Source organism: Aquila chrysaetos, chromosome 17, assembly GCF_900496995.4.
Source record: "Aquila chrysaetos chrysaetos chromosome 17, bAquChr1.4, whole genome shotgun sequence".
Taxonomy (NCBI): Eukaryota; Metazoa; Chordata; class Aves; order Accipitriformes; family Accipitridae; genus Aquila; species Aquila chrysaetos.
The window spans coordinates 5,034,321-5,056,037 of record NC_044020.1 but is presented as its reverse complement, the minus strand read 5'-3'; the positions used below and the strand labels follow the sequence as shown (position 1 = coordinate 5,056,037).

The following is a 21,717-nucleotide window of genomic DNA, read 5'->3' as shown; positions in this document are numbered from 1 at the left end:
ATCCCTCCCCCCCTTTCCTGTTCCCCCCACCATGAAATACAAGCAAATGTGGTGTGACCTCCAAATTGCTAACAAAAGGGTCTGGACAGATTTTGGCTAACCTCTGGCTGCTCCGTCTAGTCCATTTGAACTCTTCATACAACAGGCCTTGCTTTTAAAGCCTTCTTAAGAAGAGAAGATCTTTCCATACAGTGGTTAAACTACAGGCAGACATGTTATCTTGTGCACCTGGTGAACAATCTTGGGGGAGGTGTGGGGGTGTAGAAGAAATCTTGTTACCTTCTTTTCATCTTTCTTTTGCAGCTCAAGTATGTGTTTATCATCAGATTGACAATAATGCCCATCTGTTATTTAAGTCAAGGTTAATGAAACCTAGGAATGTTCTGAAGATGGCACTCATGCTTTTAACTTGATGGAAGAAGTTTTTAGACATTCTGTAGATTACAATAGCAATTGTTGCTTCTTAGTAGTAATTTAAAAAAAAGAAAAAAGTTGTTGTTTTGGGATAGCCCACATAGAGCTGAGAACTTGAAAATAATTTGGAAAATGATAGAAAGGTCACTTTGTGCAAAAAAAAACAGAAGAAGTGGAATTGAAGTAAGACCATTCAGCATGTAAAACTTGTAATGTAAATTAATGTAAATGTAAAAGTAAAAAGTGGATTTTGCTGCAAGTTAGAGGTATTGAATAAGCTTTGATAAGACTTGGTTGCATACTGTTTTAAAACTTGTACTTTTGCTGTGTGTCCAACTTAGGGTTATTCTCAAGATACAATAAAATGTAGTCAAGTATCAACATGCTAGAATTTTGTTGACCTACAGTATAAGCAAACAAGGAATTTCCTTGTTTCAATTTGTTTTTCAGGTTTTGACACAGATGGTCTGCCTTCTGCAGTATGGCCAGGGGGAGAAACAGAAGCTCTCACGCGATTGGAAAGACATTTAGAACGAAAGGTATGTTTCAAATCTTCACAAGTTGGACATATCTGGGAAACATAGTTGCTCTTTGCAATGAAATGTAAAAGGAATTGGGCAAGTCATTTAAAAGAGAAAAAAAATAATCAAAAATGCAAACTTGAACTCAGGGCCTTGATAAAATGATGTAAATCAAGTTGCTGTTTCTTACTTTTAAAAGGAGATAGCAGGTTGTCTTTAATTTGAATTTTAGAGAAAGTCTGTATACTATATACTTTAGAGTCTTTACTTTAGAGACTTTAGTCTATATACTTTAGAGAAAATAGTATACTATTTTCTACTCCAAAAAATGTAATTGTTTTTTCTTTGGAGGTAATTCTACTTGAAACATACTTTTTAGAACTCTGAAGGGGAATTCCTCTAAAAGCTAACATATTGCTAGTTGTCTAGGTTTCCCCTGTATTTAAAAGGAAGGGATAGGTAGTTCTAGAAGACAGTACATGCCTTCTGCATTGAGGCAAATCGCCTTCTAGATTCCGCTGATTCAAAAGGAACCCCTAGATATCGTAGCTAACGTGATCATCTGTCCAATGTCTGGATTCAGTTATAGGCAGTGAGTGATTTCTCCCTTTATGTTGCTACCTAGCCTGTAGTCTGATATTGCTGTGTGGTTTGTTTTTGGTTTTGTTCTTTTAAGGCTTGGGTAGCAAACTTTGAAAGACCACGAATGAATGCAAATTCCCTTCTGGCAAGCCCTACAGGGCTTAGTCCCTACCTCCGCTTTGGCTGTTTGTCCTGTCGTCTCTTTTATTTCAAGTTAACGGATCTGTACAAAAAGGTACGATTTCTATGTAGTCAGCTACACCTCTTAGATGCCATGATTTTTGCCGCCTTCTTCGCCTAATAAAATATTTTCCTTTAATGATCAGGTAAAAAAGAACAGCTCCCCTCCCCTCTCCCTCTATGGCCAGCTGTTATGGCGTGAATTTTTCTACACAGCGGCGACTAACAATCCACGGTTTGATAAAATGGAGGGGAATCCTATCTGTGTACAAATTCCATGGGATAAGAATCCTGAGGCTTTGGCCAAATGGGCAGAAGGCAGGACAGGTTTTCCTTGGATTGATGCGATTATGACGCAGCTTCGTCAAGAAGGTTGGATTCATCATTTAGCCCGGCATGCTGTAGCATGCTTTTTGACTCGAGGTGACCTCTGGATTAGCTGGGAAGAAGGAATGAAGGTATTTTTTCTAACTCTTGAATTTCTTAAAGTGCCTGTTAAAGTTTCAATTAGTCATTCTAGAATTGTTACTGTGTGGTGTAAGTTGAATTTTAAAACTTAAATGAAAATGAAATCGCTTCTGATAAACCCGTGGTGCTGAAGTTTTGCCTGTGCAATGCCCCCTTTTATTGGAATATTAGAGTTTCTTGTAGTCAAAATAGGTCTGCAGTTCTTTTAAATTTGAGATTTCTTCCTAAATTTTGGCAAATAAACATGGATTGCTCTTGTAATTGAAATTTCATTCCAGTCCTACTGTGTGAACAGTTTCTGTTCACATCTCGCATCTGCTTCCCTGCGAAGGGAAAGCACCATAGAAATTAAAGGGAGAAAAGTAAAAGCTGAGAATGTCCTTTCAGCAGTTTCTGTCCTTTCATCCAACGGTAGAAGTGTGAGTATGGACAACATGGTTTGGCTGAAGTTTCAGTGCAATTCATTTCTATACAAGTATCCAAGAGATGCTGAAGATCAAATTAGAAATTCCAGTCTTTTAAAGAAAAGAATAGAATAATTTAATCTCAGCCTTTGAATCAGTTTTATACTTTTAGAAGGGTATCACATCTTTTACGGAGCAATCATAATTCATTTTAAAAATAGTTTTTTAGTTTTGAAATCTAAAAAAGAATTTACTTGCTATCAGGATTGTGATCTCATATTTATATATGTATATAATCTTACAAAATTTCACCTTTCTTAACAGTTCTAAGCAAACACCTTTCCTTTAAAAAAAAAAAAAGTCTTGGTTACAAAACAACGTAAGCTGCTTTAGGAATTTTCCTTTTACAGTTCATAGATAAAGACATTGAAGATGCACATACATAAGTAACTCAGCCAAACAACAAAGCTGTATATTACACATAAATGCCAATTTGTTCTTACTTTTGAAATAATACAGGTATGTGGAGGGCCCAGACTTTTGCAGTGGAAGCATGTTTAATTCATACATCTGTAGCTAGCAAAAGTTAATCTGGCCTTCCATGGTGCTGTTCTTTCCTAAGTCTTATTACATGGCAGCATCTAGTGGAACAGTTGTGTGCTAACACTTAATGTTCATCTAAAGATTTTGTACCATTATTAGTCACCTTCTATTTAAAATGTTTTTTTAAAAGTGTTTTAAGATAAATCTTATTTTTTCAAAACAGCCTTTTCTTTTTTTCCAAATAGTTGCAGATATTTAGACAAAGATACTTTTGTAACACTTATTCAGTGTATGCTGTAGAATGAATGCCTTATTGAATATATGTAGAGAGATATTCTTGTTTAATGGTATTACCTTATTTAGAATTCATATTCAAATAATATTAGTTGAAGATGGGTGGCAGTAGTAAGATGTTAAGTTTTAGTGTTGGCTTGAAGAAAGGTGGTGGTTTCTTTGGAACGTTTGGAGACAATGCAAGTTTGAAAGGAAAATCAGAACTTTCAAAAATATCTATTAAGTATCTGTTTTGAAAACTACTTCTCAGTGCACCCTTTTTATAAAAGGTACTTGAATGTTCTTCTTCAAAGAATAAGGCTTCTCTTTATTTGTTGTTAGCCTGTATTGCTAGTGATCTGACTGAGCAGAGAAACTTCTTTTTATACAAGTTAGCATTGTCTGTGTTAATAATGAAAAAACAATCAATGCTGGCAACTTTAATGTTTTGCAACTATTGAGCTCCAGATTTAAAGTAAAACCTTCATAAATCTTCAATTTCCTCATGGGTTATTTTTTATATAATAGAGGTAGCAATTACCAGAGAAGACTTTTTGTCTTCAGACCAGAGTTCATTATCTGTCCCACCATTCTTCAGCATGCTTGGTGGTTCATATACCTCCAGGAATTTAAGTGTGCATCCTCAAAACTGTGACTTACTAGATTAACTGTTGGCCTTCAGGAATACAACTTCTGAATGTTTTTGCTACCCTGAAGTCTTGAATTCTCCTCGTGGGACTCCTTGCATAGTGAAAGGTGCTGCGCAAGTTGAGATATTCAGACCGACAGTTTGAGTTTGAAATGTGCTTTGTATGTTCTCTGTTTTCTGGAAGTTTGCAAAACTTACTCAGTTGTAATGTGATGAAGCAACTCTTTGAAAGCAACAAATGCCACTTGCAAGCGGTCAGGCTTCAGCCATCCTTTGGGGATTTATTTTTTTTAAGGATGTATTTATGCAAGAATGTGTAACTTTTTGGTTGTAGCTTTGAGATGTCTACAAGGTTTTTTACAAGGTAAAAGCCAGACAGGCTATCACACTTTTGTTCTTGAGTTTGGCATTTAGGTAAGTATTTGCAATTGCATACTGAGCATTCTGTGAATGTTGCCAGTTAAGAAAGAGTGTTGCTATGTTGAAGAGCTGGGTTTCTGCTGCTGAAATCAGGAACTTGGAACAATTCCTGAAAAAGTAGATGTCTCTAAGGTGTGCCATGTTCAGACTAACTTGTTGCTTTAATTTCTTAAGGTCTTTGAAGAGCTCTTACTTGACGCAGATTGGAGTGTGAATGCTGGAAGCTGGATGTGGCTATCCTGTAGTTCCTTCTTCCAGCAGTTTTTTCACTGCTACTGTCCAGTGGGTTTTGGCAGAAGAACTGACCCAAATGGGGATTATATCAGGTAACTCATAATCCAGAAATTTCAGCGATTCCTGGATGTTGCTTAAACTGTCAAGTGGCTTTATACTCAAAATGACCTTTTAATTTTTTTTTTAAGACGTTATTTGCCAGTACTTAGAGGTTTCCCTGCAAAATACATCTATGATCCATGGAATGCCCCAGAGAGCGTCCAGAAGGCTGCAAAATGTATGATAGGAGTTAATTATCCCAAACCAATGGTAAATCATGCAGAGGCAAGCCGTCTGAATATTGAGAGGATGAAACAAATCTACCAGCAGCTTTCACGATACCGAGGACTGGGTATGGTTATAGGCTGTTGGCTTTATTTATTCGAAAACTTCTCTCACCTTCTAGCAATTAGTAATTTTGTCCCATAGCAGTGGTGTAATCAGGTGTGAGCTCAGTGTGGTGACCAGGGTTGTGTATCCAAATAAATGAAAAAATTAGATGTAATCAAGAAAGGGAAGAAAGAGTTGAGTGGAGTGCCTCTTTCCAAATCTTACCTGGAAAATTTTTTCTGTGGGTTTTTGGAAGTTTTTTTGTTAAACTGGGTCTTCTGTATGTTCTGATACTCTTGTACAGATAGATTTTAATACCAGTGATTAGAAAATTAATGTGGTTCATATCTTAAATCATACTGTATTTGCATTTGCAAATGCTGTTGCTCAAAGAGAGAGCAATGCAACCTCTGGTAGCATTCTTCCTATTTAGGAAAGACTGTCCCCTTTGCTCCAAGAAGTAAACTACATGTGCTTGTATTGCTCAGGAAGGTGTAAGCAGTCAGTATGTTCAGATACTGGATATTGAATCATTGCGTTCTACTTCAATGGAATGTAGCGAATACCTGTAACTAATGAATATTGGAAAAGTTATGCAGAACGTTATGTAGGAAATGCTTGTTAAATAATTGTGAACTAAAATTACTTGGCAAGATCCCAGAAGTAGGCAAGATAGAGAGATGTTCTCCTGTTAAAAGGTAAACCAGTCAGGATGAGGGTGGAGAATTAGCTACCATGAGGAAAAAAGCATGCTACACTTAAATCTCTTTTTTTTTTTTTTCCCTGTCTTTTTTTTTTATGGCTATATATTTTATTTCTTTGCTTAGGTCTTCTTGCAACAGTGCCTTCTAATCCAAATGGAAATGGAAATGGTGGCCTAATGGGCTATTCACCAGGAGAAAGCATTTCTGGTTGTGGTAGTACAGGAGGTCAGTCAAATTCTTTCAATACATAGAATTATTGGAACTGAACTGCATGAACTTTTTATAATGCCCTTAGCATTACATATTATAAGAAAGAACTGTTTTCACAAGACAGTTTTCAGTGCAAGTCACAAACACTTTCAAATTTATTCACTAAGTTTGGTAGTATTTGTGTATAGACATCTTTAGTTATTTTTTTTATCTCAAATGTGTAAGAATTCTTTAACGTGGTTTTTTTTTTTCCCCCTGAAAATTACTTATTAACGTGTATCAAACAGTTTGATTTCAAAAGCATTTGATTGTGATTTTCTTCTTGAAGTCTACAAGCATCCTGATATTTGTGATGAGTGATTTGTGAATTTTCAAGTCAGAACTGTTAATTTTTAAAGTTTTCTAATGCTGGCATTAGATTGCTTACTGGAATTTAATTCTACCATAATGTCAACAATAATATGGTGGACAGTGTCTGAAAGAATTTAATATAGAATTTATACAGTTTTGATAAAAATTAGACTATTAACATTCTTATTGTAACATACAAAGACTAGCATTAACTAGTTGCTAAGAGAAAAATAAAAACAGTATTAACATTGTGTAAATCCATAGTGCATCAACTTCTCGAATACTACATACACCTTGGACTCCTCATTGTAAAAGGATACAGCAGAACTGGAAATTTACTGGGTTTGTGTTCTCCTTAGGCTTTAGTCAAGGTTAGAAGCAGATCGTGGAGGAAGATGGACCTTATTCTCAGCCAGTATAGTTCCTCTTGAAGAATTAAAGTCTAGACCCCTTAAAGCTGGGTGCTTGAGCTTTTTTTTCTTTTTAAGTTCAGAGATTTAGAAGACAGGAAGGGCTTAGTTTAAAAAATTAACATTATGTGCACTCTTTTCTCCTTAAAATGTATACTTAAAAGTGCATACATGTACTTACACTCTTCACATCAAAAATGTATTCATTTTGTAGAAGGTTACTGTGTATTCATCTGAATTTGGAAAGACTAAAGCATTAGAGCTTTGGACATGTTCTGAGGTGGGTTGGGGGGGGGGTGGGGTTGAAGCAAGCCACAGTCAAAGCTCTCCTCTTGAAGAGGGGGGGAAAACCCCAACATTTTAAATTCCAGAACTGGAATTGTATCTTCTGTTACGTTTAAGTCTTTTTCCTGCCTCTCCAGGAGCTCAGCTGGGAACTGGTGATGGTCATACAGTTGTTCAGCCATGTGCCCTGGGAGACTCTCATACAGGAGCAAGTGGAATTCAGCAGCAAGGTATTATGGCAGTGCCTGTCTGTAGAGGATCTCCAAATCCTTGCGACTATGGAAAAACAGACAAAACATCAAAATAACATGGATAGATTTTTGGTGACAGCTGCTGTCTACAACTTGAACTGGCCTTGTTTCTGTTCTTGAAACATAAAAGTTATTTCTTATAGTGAACTTGCTTGTCTTGTCACTTTTATCTCGAAAATACTCATCTAGAATGATATTTGTATGTTTTGAGTGGGAGGGATCACAAGTGTGACTAAACAAAAAGTAATAAACGTTTTCCTAGGTTACTTTAAATGAAAGATACTGAAAGAAAAACGTTCACTTTGTGTATTTGATAGCAAAACTTGCATGTCATCTTTTCCCTGATTTCACTACCACTCTTTCCATATATAATCAATTTCCACAGTTTTGTGTGGATATTCTCATATTGTGGAGGCAAATTTTTGTTACTGTAACTATACAGAAACTTAATCTGTGGTTTGTGATAGATCAAAGTTGCAATCAAATTTAGCACAACTGTTTGTTTCTTTGCGGTGCTAACAGAGGTTGTGTGTTTACTGATCATGAAAGACTGTAATCTGAGTTTTATTTAAGCATCTAGAACATAACACAACTGACCAGAAAAAGAAACCTTGCTACTGCTTTTGCTAATTTGCACTATTCATGCAGGGCGCTCAGTGTCAAGGTGGATAGTTTACATGAACCAGAAAATAGTCTGCATCTTTCTTTTACTTGCTTTTTTTTTTTTCCACAGCTTAGTTATGCTAAGGATTCACTAGTATTGCTATAACAGAATAATAAAAAGGATGAGGAGACTTGGCAGAACAAATGTTAAAATTTATAACAACTTGGAATTAAAGCGTTTGGATATACAAACATTCTGCTTGTTGCAAATATAATGCATAAATATGTATGCACTTAATATTGTTCACTGTGTGTGGATAAGTGCATATATATTTAACTGCTGTAGACTGCCATGAAGCCCTTTTTTTTTTTTTTTTTTTGCATAAGAACTCTTCTGCATTCAGTATGGTTTCTGGCAGGATTTTTCTTGATGATGGAAAATAATTCAATTGGCTCCTTTTTGTTGTTGTAAAGAATGTAGTTGTACACTTGCTTGCAGTTCTAAATTTTATTTAATAAATATCTACTGTATCTGAACAGGTTACTGTCAAGCAAGTAGTATCTTACACTATGCTCATGGAGACAATCAGCAATCACACTTATTGCAAGCAGGTAATTTAAAGAACAACAAAAAAACTGAAAAGCTTTTCCTGAATATATAAAGGTGCAATAGAATCTTAATGTAAATACTGGTTTTAAATTATCAGGAAGAACGGCCCTTGGTACTGGCATTAGTGCAGGGAAACGCCCAAATCCAGAAGAAGAAACTCAGAGCGTTGGACCAAAAGTCCAGCGACAGAGCACAAATTAAACTGGTAAGATCTGAGACACCTTAAAGTTACCCTGTTAATGAGTAAATTCCTGTACAGATTTTATGTCTATGATAACATTCACATCACTGCAATGCGAAAGATCCTGAATTATTGCTGTAAATATTTCAGTTCCAGGTACTGTACAAACAATACAAAATCCTGGCTCTAGAGAGTTTGCAAAGTATGAGATATGAAGTAGTTATAAAAATAGAACCAGACTGAAGATTATCAGACAGAGATCAAGGTGTTAATGAAAGGGAGATGGATAAACTGTCGTTTCACTTACATTAGCAGAGCTGCTTATGTAGCTTCAGTTACTCTCTGCTCCCACATCTCATCTTAAGTTGTGCCAGCAGCACTGTTTGTGTGAATGTATGGTGACCTGAATCAGAAGACTAACACAACTTAAAAGGAAAGGCTCAGGGCCTGGATTAGAGTTATAGGCATACAAGTGGACTAAGCAGAACATGTTTTAGAGAGGGACTGCAGAAAACCTGCAAAATGCTGATGTAGTTAATTGCATGTAAAGATGTAGGGACAAGAAAGATTTGAAGACTTGAGCGTTTGTCATTGGTCTGTAACTGAAGCAGGATGCTCAGATTGCTGAAGTTTGTCAAGAAAAGCTGTGGTGAAAAGTACTTGAATTTGGAGAAGGAGGCATTGCTAGATAGGTATACATGAACAGGTGTGGAGATGTGTAGAGAGAAGCAGTAAATTGAAGAAAGAGTTTGATGTGTGTGAAATCATCAAAATAGAGAAGGTAACTGGATTTTGTGTTTTGGATAAAGTTACTTAGGAACAGGGTAGAGAAAAGAGAAGGCCAAAGATGTTATATCCCTTCCCCCAGTGAACTTGATTTGAAAGGAATAAGGAAGATGACTTGAAAGACAAGAGTAATTACTTAGGAGGAAAGCCAAGGAATAGAGGGCTGTCTGAAACAAGAGGGGACAAGATTTCAAGACTAGGAGTGTAGCTGCATAGATGAAAGGCAATTGAGATGTCATTCCATCCTTATCTTTTACAAAAAACAAATTTAAGAGTTGGTCCTTATGGAGTTTGAAGAATAAGTAAGAATAGCACACAGGCGAGATAATAGCACATGGAAAGACTTTGAAGGAATTGGAAGATGGAGATTCATACAGCAAGCATAGAAGATGCATTCAGCATCTCTAGAGATAAAAAGGGAAATTCAATCCACTTCATTTGGATTTGACAACAAGATCTAATTTTGCTTGTTATGTGGTGTCAGCACTTTGACAAAGTTATTGTGGTGCATTATGAACAATTGTGTTGTACTGATTTGATTTGGTGAAGAACCACAGCATTGTTTCCATAATGCCTGTCACTTGAAGTGAGCTGAGACCTTAGCGATTGATCCATCTGCTATTTTCTCACATACTGGAAGCACTGTAAACTGTGCTTCTGTATTCTCAAACTGATTTCTGGTACTCGGATGGGCCTGAGTGGAACATAATCCCAAGAGAGTCCGTGTTTCAGTAGCTGTCTAATCCTTAGTATGTGTAGATTCATTCAGCATCCATGTTTTGTATTGCAGAATTCCTTAGGTGCTCGTGTCTGTGTAGAAGAAGTGCCTGCAGAGCGAACGTCTGGTTCCTGTCTAAGCTCTTTTTCAATTGAGAGACAGGTTGGAGGGGTTTCTAGTTTGGCAGAGAAGACTGATTTTGTTAGGGGTGTTCAAAGCATGCTGCAAAAGCATTATAGTCAAATACAAAAATCAGTCAAGATCATACTCAAAAACACTGCTGGCAAAAGGATGTGCGCCTTCTGAATAGTACTAAAGTATGGAGGCTGTTGGGTTTCTCTTTTGTTTTCTTTTTTTTTTTTTTTTTTTCCTTCCCCTTTTAGCCTCTAAGGAGTAAGAAATAAGAATTCTGAGTATTTGGGCCAATACAAATGGGGTCAGGGCTTCCTGCACTGAGAAGGGGGAAAAGAATCTTGGTCCCTTGATTATTTCTGCTGCCTTCTTCAAAGACTCAGGACAAACTGCTTAAGAATAATTTGTTTTCTTTTTTCTTGCAGCGCTATTGGAAGAGAAGATACCACTCAACACACAGGACAAAATTCGTGCTACTCTGTATTGGAACTAAAGTGTTGTGAGAGTACATGTACTAAAATTATGTACTTTTTCATAAATTATTTTCAAATTTTTCTCAGTTGTAAACAAGTCCAATTTTTGGAATGCATTATTTCTAACTGGCATTTCTATGGTTTTTAACTTTTTAATGACTCTTTCACAAAGGGCAAATTGAGTTTTGTATATAAAGTATTTGGTGAAGAATTTGCTAACTTAATGTAAATACAAACATTCATGGTTAGTGATAGACCCATCGATATATTTTTGATAATCTTTCATGTATATGGTAGTAGGAAAAGCTGTAGTGATGTTCTGTAAAATGGATGGAGATAGAAGGTTTTGAAGTTTTAAAATTGTTATTTTAGATTCCAGAACTTGACCTCTGTATGATCAACTTCATATTTTCATATTATAAGTGCTTAGGACTGTGTCTAATCAAATACAGTAGAGTTGTAACCTTTATTAATCACATCTGTATATAAGTCATATGCCAATTTTTTGTCAAGCTGTAAAATTTTCATGTGTATGTCCAGTCCTTGTATTTCCCAGTTGCCTTGTTCAGTAATGACATACCTTGTTAATAAAAGAAAATTGTATATATAGATACCTATGTCTGTCTTTTGTGTACGCTATTGCTCTGGTATGTATTTCCAAACAAAACTGTTTCAGGAAAAAGGGGAAATACAGTTTTTGGACTTGATCTGGAAGCAACAAACAGTGAACTATATTACCTTTCACTGCAAGTTTCATGATACTGAAGCAAAACACTACCCAAATTATTCAGGTCTTTTTGTTGAAATAGCATGCATGCACGTATGTATTCTTACCATCAAATGTCTTTCACCAATGTATTAAGTGTTTCTTCAAAATCTAGGGGGTCTTTTTTTGCTGTAATTCCAACTTGCTTGATAGCCTGGTAGTCTTTCCTGTACTGCAGCTAATTTGCTGCTCTTGGAGGATGTTGATTTCTAAAAACAGGTCGGGTTTGCTGACTACTCAGTCAGTACTGTCTCAAATGTTTAGATAAGTTGTATGTAAATGTTTTTTCAGACCATTAAGATCTCTGAAGAAGCAGTCTGAATTACTCCATTTACATATAACTAGGTCAGTTACCTACTTGAGTGTGTGCACAAATCCATTCTCATGTGGGAGGAGTTAATTATTATCTTGTTCTTAGTATCACATGAGTGACTTCCAGTCATGGGGCACTTCTGTGTGTCAGTTTAAAATTCAGACTAGATTTATGGGTTGGCAACATAAGCAGCAGGGCACTTGCTGCAGAATAAACTGTGGTTTTGCCTGTTCCTAGATTTTAGATAATGGTTAATGTAAATATTTCTGCATACAGATTTGGATACAACAGCAAAATTAGAAGTACTTCTAAGAAAGTATAGGCATGCTTACTGTCCTGAGGCAGAGAATCTTTGACTGATCTTGAAGAAAAAATCTCAATGGTGAGAATGGAGAAGCAGATGCTAAGTATTTTTCACAGGTCAGTCCAAGTAGAATGGAGATGTTTCCTAGGGACACACATGGACTATAGGCCTACACTGTCTTAGGAGGTGTTTTATTCTGTCAAGACAAGATCATACTGGGGTTTTTTATGGTGACTTACACTAAAAAGAAATCATACTATCTAAATGAAACACTCCACCTAGCTTTTTTGAATGAATAGGCTATGAAACTCCCACAGAGAAACTTCATCAAGGTAAGAACATGTGCTTAAATACCCCCTTTCCCCCAACCAGTCTGGAAGTTCAATAGTTGAAAAAAAATTTCCCAAGGAGTTAATTTCTATGGTAAGTTAATTCCCCCCTCCTTAAATGCAAAAAGGAGGATTTGTCATCTTGGTGTAGGCAAGTCCTTGGGTTAGCAAAGGAAAATGTGATGAAGACGCTGTTTCACTTGTGTGCTGGCTTGAATGGGTTCTGGTGTCAGGACTGCAGTAGAAGAAATGGTCTGTAAGTAGGTTAGTGTGAGAGAGGGGAGAAGTTGCCTTCTGAGTAGCAGTGGGTTTATAAAGGTCCTTTGCTTCATATTCTTCCCTCCCACTAGTACTTGCTCTGACCACAAAAACAAATAAAAAAGGCTGAGTCTTTGGGTGCACAGAAAAGTTGACCAAAATTCTTGTAACATGCAGAGGTTTTCTCCACCCGCCCCCACTACCCCCGTGTGATTTTTCAGAGAGGAGTCAGATGTGTGTTATAAACCCAGTATGGATAAGGGCCAGGATATTGTTTCCTATTAGACCTCTCCTCCAGAAATGGAGCTTAAAGTATTCCTTGAGAAAGCTTGGTTCCCAAGGGATTTAGCTGGCCCTTCCCTGACTGGTAGGGGATGGGCAGAGGAGTGTTGCAGACTCAGGCTTTTTGGAAACCAAACCCCAGAAAAATGTGTTCTGGAAGTGCCGAGGGACAACTGTAGTTGATTATTTGTGATGAAAAATAAACTTCAAGTGTCTTTTAAGCCTTCAGGAACTGAGTGTTTCCAAAGGAGCTTGCACAGGCTGTCTCGTACTGGTGGTACCTGGTTACAGGGGTTGCAGAGAGGAGGGGAACGGAAGGAATCACGCTGAGAGCAAACCTGCGAAGGGCTGGCAGAGGGGATCCTGGGGTAACTTGGAATGCGGAGAAGGACCTGTCAGTTCAAAATCAGAAATTAGTTTTATGCTGGGCTTAGCGACATAGTTGACTGGTTTCGGTTGAAGAAAAGCGGCATTTGCATGAACCTTCCCGTAACTTAGAAATCCTGTCTGTACTTGGTGGGAGCACGGAGCAGCAGCGAGCGGTGATACCGGCACGTGTTCACTGCTTCTCCACCTTGTCAGGAAAAGTCAGTTTGCAGACGAAGCTGGGTGCCCGTGGTGGTCTGAAGCCTGGCTTCCAGCACGGCACCGCTTGCTGCAGCCGTCCACAAACGCCTGGAGAATCGCATCCCCTGTATTTACAGGTAGTTTGGGCTCGGTCGCTTTTTTGGGTATGAGACGGCAGGAAAAAAAGACAAAGCCATAAGGAGGTTAGGCGCCCGGAGGAGCACGCGTGTTCCCTGCCTGCAGCCCTTCAGCACAGTGACACGACGTGCGTCCGGTCTCAGCTGCCCTCACAGCGTCCCGACCGGCTGAGGCGTTTCCCGCCTTTCCGGCGCTTCCCTCACAGCGCGGCCTCCCTTCCCCTGCCGCGGGGAGCAGCGGGGGGAAGGCCCCTCTCCCCCCCCGTTCCCGCTCCCGGCTCGCCCGGCTCTCCCCGCCGCTCTCTCGCTCTCGGTCTGTAGATGGTGCTGTGAGAGCGGGGCCGGGAGACGGGGAGCGGGGGGGGGGAGGTGGTTCGCCGGGGCGCAGCCTTCTCGCCTCCGGGCAGGGAGCGGAGCAGGGCCTGTGGAGGAAAAAAAAAAAAAAAAAAAACCCAAAAGTACAAGGTCATCTTCTCACGGGAGTTTAAGCCTCCCCTTGAGCGAGAACTTTGGTTTTGAGAAGGGAGAAACCGGCTCTTTGGTCATGCAAGATATTCTGCCTGCAGCTGGGGAAGGGGAGATGAGTAGAAATTGCTGTAGAGCTACCCTGTGTTTCCAAATCAGAAACTGAATCTATGACTCTAAAAGTTGCTTTTTGGGAGCGCTGCCCCGTGTGCTTGCCTGCATAAACATACAGTCTCTTTTTAAATACACTTTGCCTAGAGATTACTTAAAAACTGGCCTTTGAAAACGTAGTCAAGCTTTTACCTACCCGAAACATTTCCTGGGCTGTCTCTGTCCCCCAGGGACCCTTGTGACCGGGGCACGGAGCCCTGTGACAGAGCACAGGGACCCCTGAAATTTGGGTTCTTGCCTCTGCTCTACCACAGACCTGCTAAACAGCCTCAGGTAAGTCTCTGCCCATTCCTGAGGCCTCTGTGCACAAGCCCTTGCTTGGTAGCCTTGTTCTTCTGCTTTGTTTTAGATTAGATTAGATTAGATTAGATTAGAAGAAGGAGGAGGATAGAAAGAGACCCTCCTCTCTCTTGTTTGTGCTCCTTATTTCCAATAGAAAAATGGTGTTTGGGCAAGAATTCCCTCCCTTAAAGGACCAAACAAACAAAATTCTCACACTTAAGCCATTACGTCAGCTTTCAGCTCAGTTGTTTATTGCAGTTTTTTTCCAGAAATTCAAAATTTCAAAGGCGGTGAACGTTTCTGGGTAGAGGGGAAATTTACATTGATCCAAAAAGCCCAGGGAAATCTTAAGCAGACATAGAGAGATAATTTTAATGTTGATTTCAGGGGATCTAAGCTCCGCGTTTTGAATTGTGTGCACCGCAAATGCAAAATTAATTCAATATTAAATAAAAAAATGCAAATAGAGTTGATTTCAGTATTTTTTACAAAATCTCCTGCAGAACAGAAAGATGGAAGATGCAGAAAAGAAAATGGAAAAGATACCCAGAAGCAGCTTCTCTCTTTGGGATGCTGTCGCTTTGCTTGCTTGCAAGAGGTCTTAGTGCAAATTTCACAATCCAAAACTCTTACAAAAGAGCTGCAAAATGCTGAAGTGCAGCTAATGTGCGGGATCACATCTGAGGACCTGTGGTTAGTGGAAGCTTGTGCACCTAATGCCAGGTAAATTATATTTTTCTCTGATTTTCTTATCTCTGCTAATTACACTTAGCGCAAGATAATAATCTTGTTAGCTGTGATTATTCTAACTGGGAGTAGCTGGTAAACACATAAATAATTAATAAAAGAGCAATTTATAGGCAGCAATTACAGAGAGGGAGGATTTTCTTCAGGTCTGTTTAGCTTTCTAGAGCTTCAGACCATGTGGTCATGGCAAGGTCTTTAATTACCTGGGTTATACGTGTTTCTCAAGTGCCTTTTACCCCATCCAAACTAGGAATATTTTTAAGCAAAGTCATCTTTCTTTACCTGGTGGCAGGTAGAAACAGAGCGCACTGCTCTGAGTAACAGCTTGCCCCGGCAAATGTCATTAATGTTGCATTCAGACCTCGGGGTGACTGCTGTGCACACGAGAGCAGGGGATTTCAGGGAAGCTTGGCAAATGGATGGAAGAAAGATGGTGGAAGTAAGGAAGGATTTTACAGAAACCTTAGAGAGGGAAGAAGGAAAATTAAATGGACAGCATAAGGTAAGTAGCCAGCTGAAGGAAAGAAGCAAAAAATCAGGTAAGAAGTGGAAGTGCATTGGCAGATGAGGGTGCATGGATAAATTTAGCATCCGTTGTGTCTTGACTAACTGGATAATTAGTCCTTAAATAACATAAGCCTTTTTTGCGGGGGCGAGAAGGGGAAGAAATGATCCATTGCAGGTATTTTAGGTATTACACAACATTACAATTTTCTGAAATGTTTACAGTGCATATGGCTTTGGTTTCCAAGTGTTTGGGGATTGTGATGGGTTTGATCCCAGTCCTACTATCAGCCCCTCCAGGGAAGAGCGTTACAGGGTAGCACCGGGTGCTTCAGCGTCCCCCTCGTGCGCTCAGCCAGCTCAGCAAAGCATGGCCAGGTGCCTAAGAAAGCAGCTGACCTCGTGCAAAGTACTTGCATGTGTGTATTTCTTTGCAGTTAGCGCAGTTGGGCCTTGATTTTGTTTGTGACATCAAATGCTACTAATTACAGCGCTTACTGATGAGGGGACCCCTCCTCTGCCATGGCTCCTGTTGCTAGACTTCTGCCTGAGAAGCTGGAGCTCATGAGAGGCTTTTTCTCTGCACCGCACTTGTGTTGAGGCTGAACAAGCTGTGATTTTAGGTGCTTATCGAGGCTATGGTGTTGGGTGCTTACCAAATGTTTCAGTAAAGCTCGATAGCTATGTCATCCAGCTTGGCTCTTGGGTAACATGGGGAGCATCGAGCTGAGGGGCTGTGCAACAAAAGCCATTTGCAGGGCAGCACGCACCTTGCAGTCGGGCAGAGTTGCCGGGCCTGCACTGCTGTAGTCCAAGTCACCGCAGGGAGAACTCAGGACAATTCCTTAATTCTTTGTAGCTGCCTGGGCCTCAGTAAACAGCTGGCTCACGGGGGGACAGCTGGCATTAACAGGGCTCTTTGCAGGCTCCAGACAAGACTTAGACCCTGTAAATGGTCACACTTTGGAAAGCACTGGTTTAATCTTCTGCTTTAAGGACAAAAGTGTTGAGTAGACATGTAAAAAAAATTAACTCACAATTCATAAAGGAAAAATTACCTTAGTGCGTGTTTGAAGGTAGTATCTGAAAGACTTATTACAGTTTTATGCTCCATGCCACAAAACGTCACCCAAAGTAATGAAGTCTGTAGATAGAAGAAAAATTATTGAAATGTTATCTTTATGACTGTGTAGCATTTGCACTGCAAGGCATTTTGTTATGTGCTTACAGCCCTAATCAAATGTGTATTTGTGGATCCAGATAAAGAATAATGCAATTTTGAAACCACAACAGCACTGCTTGATGAACCCTCATTTAATTTCCAGTTTACTACTGCCAACAGAAAATCCTGGGCTTATTTTCAGGCTGTGTGTGCACGTCCCTTGGAATCAGTGGGCAGGTAGAGTATGCATTGGCGAGAGAAGTCGCTCTCCTCTTTCTGCTCTCATTAATGTATGTGGAAAATTGTGACAAAAGTGAAGCCTTGGGAGATGTTTTGTATGCCAAGACTTTCAAATTTGCATACCCAACCTCAGGATCCAAATCCAGATTTAGATGGTTTCTAAATAATTAATGACAGCAAAATGTAGTCAGAGTCTCAGTTTTGAGCATATTATTTCTCATCTGAAACTGATAGGCACGTATCCCCTTTCACACAGGTACCGTGGGTCTGTAGCTCATGACCAAATTCAAACTAGTACTCTTTTACCTGGGCCTTGGCTGTTAGACACAGCGAGCACCTATAATCTCCCCGTAAGTGAGCTAGCAACAAAATAGGCAGATGTGTGGGTTTATCTGTGTAGACTGTGTCCCATATTTAAGTCCTCCTCCCCGTGATCTGAGCAGAGCCTTGAGTGTCCCCTCTGGCCACCCTAGCAAATGCTCCAAGTTTAGACACAGTTCTCTGCATGTGGAGCCAAGCCTCAATTTCTAGGCATTTTGCATTGTTTGGTGGGTCCTGTTACTAGTTAGCATGATTTATGTTTTACTATCACTCCTGCGAGAGCTGGCATCGTCGTATGGAGCATATTTACAATGGAAAGAGATTCCTGTGGCTTCACCAAGTTGGTGGTGGATTCCATTCCCCATGTATCTTAGCTATTTTTATCAGACGATCTGGGGTGGGTTTCTGTCTCTACAGCTATCATGACATGATAGATTTTAACGTGGCAATGATTACGATCCGTAAGTGTCTTTCGGCCTCCAGTGCCGCAAAAAGGAAACCCAGATCCCACCCCCACCCAAAGAAATCTTTCATGTCTGCAAGGGCACTCATTTCCAAACCAGTCTCTTCTCCCACGACAAGTATAGATGAATGGGTCCTTTTTTCTCCGGTGATAACTGCAGTCTGACGATTGTGGCGTCTCCGCTGGATGCTGGAGGCAGGCAGGGGTGGGATCTCTTCCCGCTGGGATCCCTGCCGCGCCGTGCCTTGCGAGGAGAACCCGCTGGCAGAGTTTCCCTCCCATCTCCCTCTCTAATTTCTATCCGTAGTTCTGGTGCCCTTCTGCACACAGCAGAGTAGGCTGTGCTGCTTCTAATTAAGAAGATAATTTTGAAATATCTCTTGAACCCTTGACCTTCAGGATTCCCTCAGATGACGTCCCTCTGATCTAGGGAGATTTCTCTCATGGGTTGCCACTCTTCATGTGAAAATAGGTAGGGTGTAATTTGCAAATATTTATAAAGTTCTGTTCTGAGTAATTGAAACTGCTGTTAATTGCTCAAGATTTCAGTCCAGACAGCTGGTTTGTTTTTCTGCACCACTCCCACAGAAGAAGTTGCATTACTCCATGCCTCAAACCCCCAAAGACCTGCTGGTTTGCATAGCATATTGTCTATCTACCACATTTTCAGTAACCCTTGACTGAGTAGTAAAGGCGACCGTGGCTTGTTCTAGGCATTGAGACGGAGAATAGACAATATGTAAAGCTTTTTGGCTTTGAAAATCTGGGAATGATTGCCCTGGGAGCTGAATGAGCACGAAGAGGTGAGGAAGCAGAGTTGTCTGCCGGGGCTCTGAGCAACATTGCAGACCTTGTTAGGAGGATAGATGTTATAAAACCTCTTAAACGGTAATCTGAGGCTAGTACGAATTCAACTTTGACTCAGACTGACTCTCCAAAGGTCAGGATGGATATGCTTCACTGCTGCAGAGCACATTTCACCAGAAAACTGCATGCATGGGTAGATCCCACCAGACAGCTAGTGAGCAGGAAAGGCACAAGAAAGGGAATGACAGGAGAGTTGGTTAATAGACTTCATGAGGGATATCTATGAGAAGAGAGGGTGTTAGGAGCAACCAGGACAATTCAAGCAGCTGCAACAGAAGAGAAGAGATCATTCAGGGCTCAATAAATCAATAAGGTAATCAATGGCCATGTAATTAGAAGAATGTTATAAACAACCTAAATACAGCAAAGCACAAAAAGACAGACAAAAGGAAAGGAATCTGCTGTATACAGACATAGATATGAGTGTCTGTGTATAGCCTTATATATAATAAAAGGAATAGAGGATCAATAAAAGCGGCAGTGCTTTTGAAGGGAAAAGATTGATGAGTTGGATATTGCTGTGGAACTGAATGTCTCATTAAAGACAGTGAATGAAAAATGGTCTCTGAAAATGGGAAAAAAATAGAAGGAACTGAAGTGAAATCCAGGCAGCAAGAAATTCAAAGCACCTACATGTAAGTGAAGACGCTACTCCAGCTGCGTCTGTGGGACCATCTCACAGCCCCAAAAAGATTTGTGCAGTTGCCTTCAGCTCACAGCACCATGGCCCTCCCTGTGAGAGCAGCCTCATCCACACGGCTGAGGCCTGGGCCCAGGAGGGATGTCCGGATTGGGCTGCAACACAGGCGAACACATGCCGTAGCATTCAACAGGCAGGGCCTAGAAACCATGGAGCTGCTGGCTCCTTTGCTTTCCAGGGGTTTCACTCCTGGACCCTCATTGCTGTTGTAAGATCAGACAGGATGAAGCTGGAGGCAGAGCCTGATGAAGTCTTGCGGAGTGTAGTCAGTCATGCCTTGTCGACCTGATGAGTCGGTCAACTTCCTTGGGCTTTACGTTAGGGCTTTGTTTTGCAGGCAGGGTGGGCCAGGAGGGCTCAGTCTCCCCGCTCACACCAAGGCTTTACCAGCCCTGCCTGGCTGGCAAGCCTGGCAGCTCCCAGCCCTCAGCCAGCTGCAAGGGTGTTCAGCTGTGTCTGGAGAGCCAGGGCATGAGGAATCATTAGTTCAGATCAAGCAAAACCTAAGCAGTCTACAGCAGGAGCTAGCGGTGTGGGACCTCTCGGTCAGTTCGTGAAGGAATGAGTATAGGTCAGATCCAAAGTCCCCTGACGGCAAGAGAAGGTGCCCAGTGATTTGAGCTTTTGGCTATGCACTCCTCATGGCTGCACAAACTTCAGTGCACATACTAAACGTGACATGTGATTTAAGCTACTTTTTGTTTCTCCTAGGACTGCTAGTTTTGAGGTGCTTTTAGGAGAAACTCCATAGGTTAAACTGAGAAAAAAAAATAGCCTGTCCCAGAAGAGGGGGTATGTCTAAAGGAAGCTGGGAAAAACCAGACAGATCAGCAGAAATGTTGATACGTTTTAATTGTAACACATAGAACAACAATGGAATGAAAATGCTTTAGATAGAAAAGGGGTTTATTTGGATCATTCTTATTAATATTCACCATATGCCTGTTTATATTTGATATATTTTATGGGGTGAAATGTCCTCATTTCATTTTTAAAAAATGGCTTCATGCACATGAATTGTACCATCCGCCCTTTTTTTTTTAAAAAAAAAAAAAAAAAGACTTTTGTAGCTAGCAGTTGTATTAATTTGGGAAAGATGGTGAGAGACAGGGGAAGAGGCAAATACATACATCTGCTCTGTATGAAAATCATTGTATTGTCCATTCCTTATTTATTGCCATCTAACACTGTCTTTAATGGCAAATGCTAATGACCGCACAACTACAGAAAACACCAAAGAGGCAGTAAGACCCTCCAGCCAAACTGAAACTCCCCATAAGATCTCCATTAATTAAAATCTCTACAGATGGGTTCCCTTAATTGTAGGAAATGGAATACAGTCCCTATAATTAACTCTTTACTCAAAGGCTTCCCACCCCACCCCCCAGCCCCAGCATCTGGAAAGAGCAGCAGTGATTGTTTGGCACCTCGCTGCTGCCTGTCCAAAGCAACCCACTGCCCAGGGTCCCACATCAAAACCAGTCTCATCTCTTCACTCAGACTCCTCCAGGAACCCTACTGCACTGCACCGAGAGGTTTTGTCTTTGTGTGGATCACAACACCAGTATCCACTAGCGCAATGCCCATTTCTCTTCACCGTGGAGGGAAATGTTGGTTCTTCTCAAAGGTCTCCTCTGCCTGGGCTGGAGGGCAAGCACCTCTTCTCCGCTGCAGCACAGGGAGAGATGCCAAGCTGTGGAGCAAGTGGTATTGAGGGGCAACCAAAGAAAACTTGCTGTCCCCCCTTGGATCAGCAGGTGGTCTTTGGGGCAGTCCTTGCCTTATGATGAGTTTGTGGAGCATCTAGCAGTGTGGCACCACCAGTCCATGAGGACTGCCGCTCAGTCCTGTTGGAATTTCCACCTGGCTCCAGAGCTTACGGTTTCTTCCAGCACAGCTCTGATATGTCACCTTTTCTCTCTACTGCTGTAACTAAAAGCCTTTGTCCAGTCCCACAGCATTTTATGTCCTGGTTACTACCTCTTTCTCTGCTTCCATCCCACTATCCCCTCTTGTTGCCACTTTTCTTTGCACATTCCAAGTCCTATAATTGTCTCAGCCTTTCTTG

The 21,717-nt window shown here is 40.5% G+C and overlaps 1 protein-coding gene across 2 annotated transcripts in view; it reads left to right on the top strand.

Moving 5' to 3' along the window:
- CRY1 (cryptochrome circadian regulator 1) overlaps positions 1-11,380 on the top strand; it is a 38,578-nt gene extending 27,198 nt beyond the window's left edge. The window contains exons 5-14 of one of the 2 annotated variants that reach the window (XM_030040073.2): positions 865-953; positions 1,612-1,752; positions 1,844-2,155; positions 4,629-4,780; positions 4,877-5,079; positions 5,885-5,986; positions 7,155-7,247; positions 8,412-8,483; positions 8,579-8,686; positions 10,724-11,380. In XM_030040073.2, coding sequence (XP_029895933.1) covers positions 865-953; positions 1,612-1,752; positions 1,844-2,155; positions 4,629-4,780; positions 4,877-5,079; positions 5,885-5,986; positions 7,155-7,247; positions 8,412-8,483; positions 8,579-8,682 — 1,268 coding nt within the window. In that variant the 3' untranslated portion in view covers positions 8,683-8,686; positions 10,724-11,380. The remainder of the gene's footprint in view (positions 1-864; positions 954-1,611; positions 1,753-1,843; positions 2,156-4,628; positions 4,781-4,876; positions 5,080-5,884; positions 5,987-7,154; positions 7,248-8,411; positions 8,484-8,578; positions 8,687-10,723) is intronic. The other variant, XM_030040074.2, reaches the window with a different exon arrangement.
- The last annotated feature ends 10,337 nt before the right edge of the window (positions 11,381-21,717 follow it).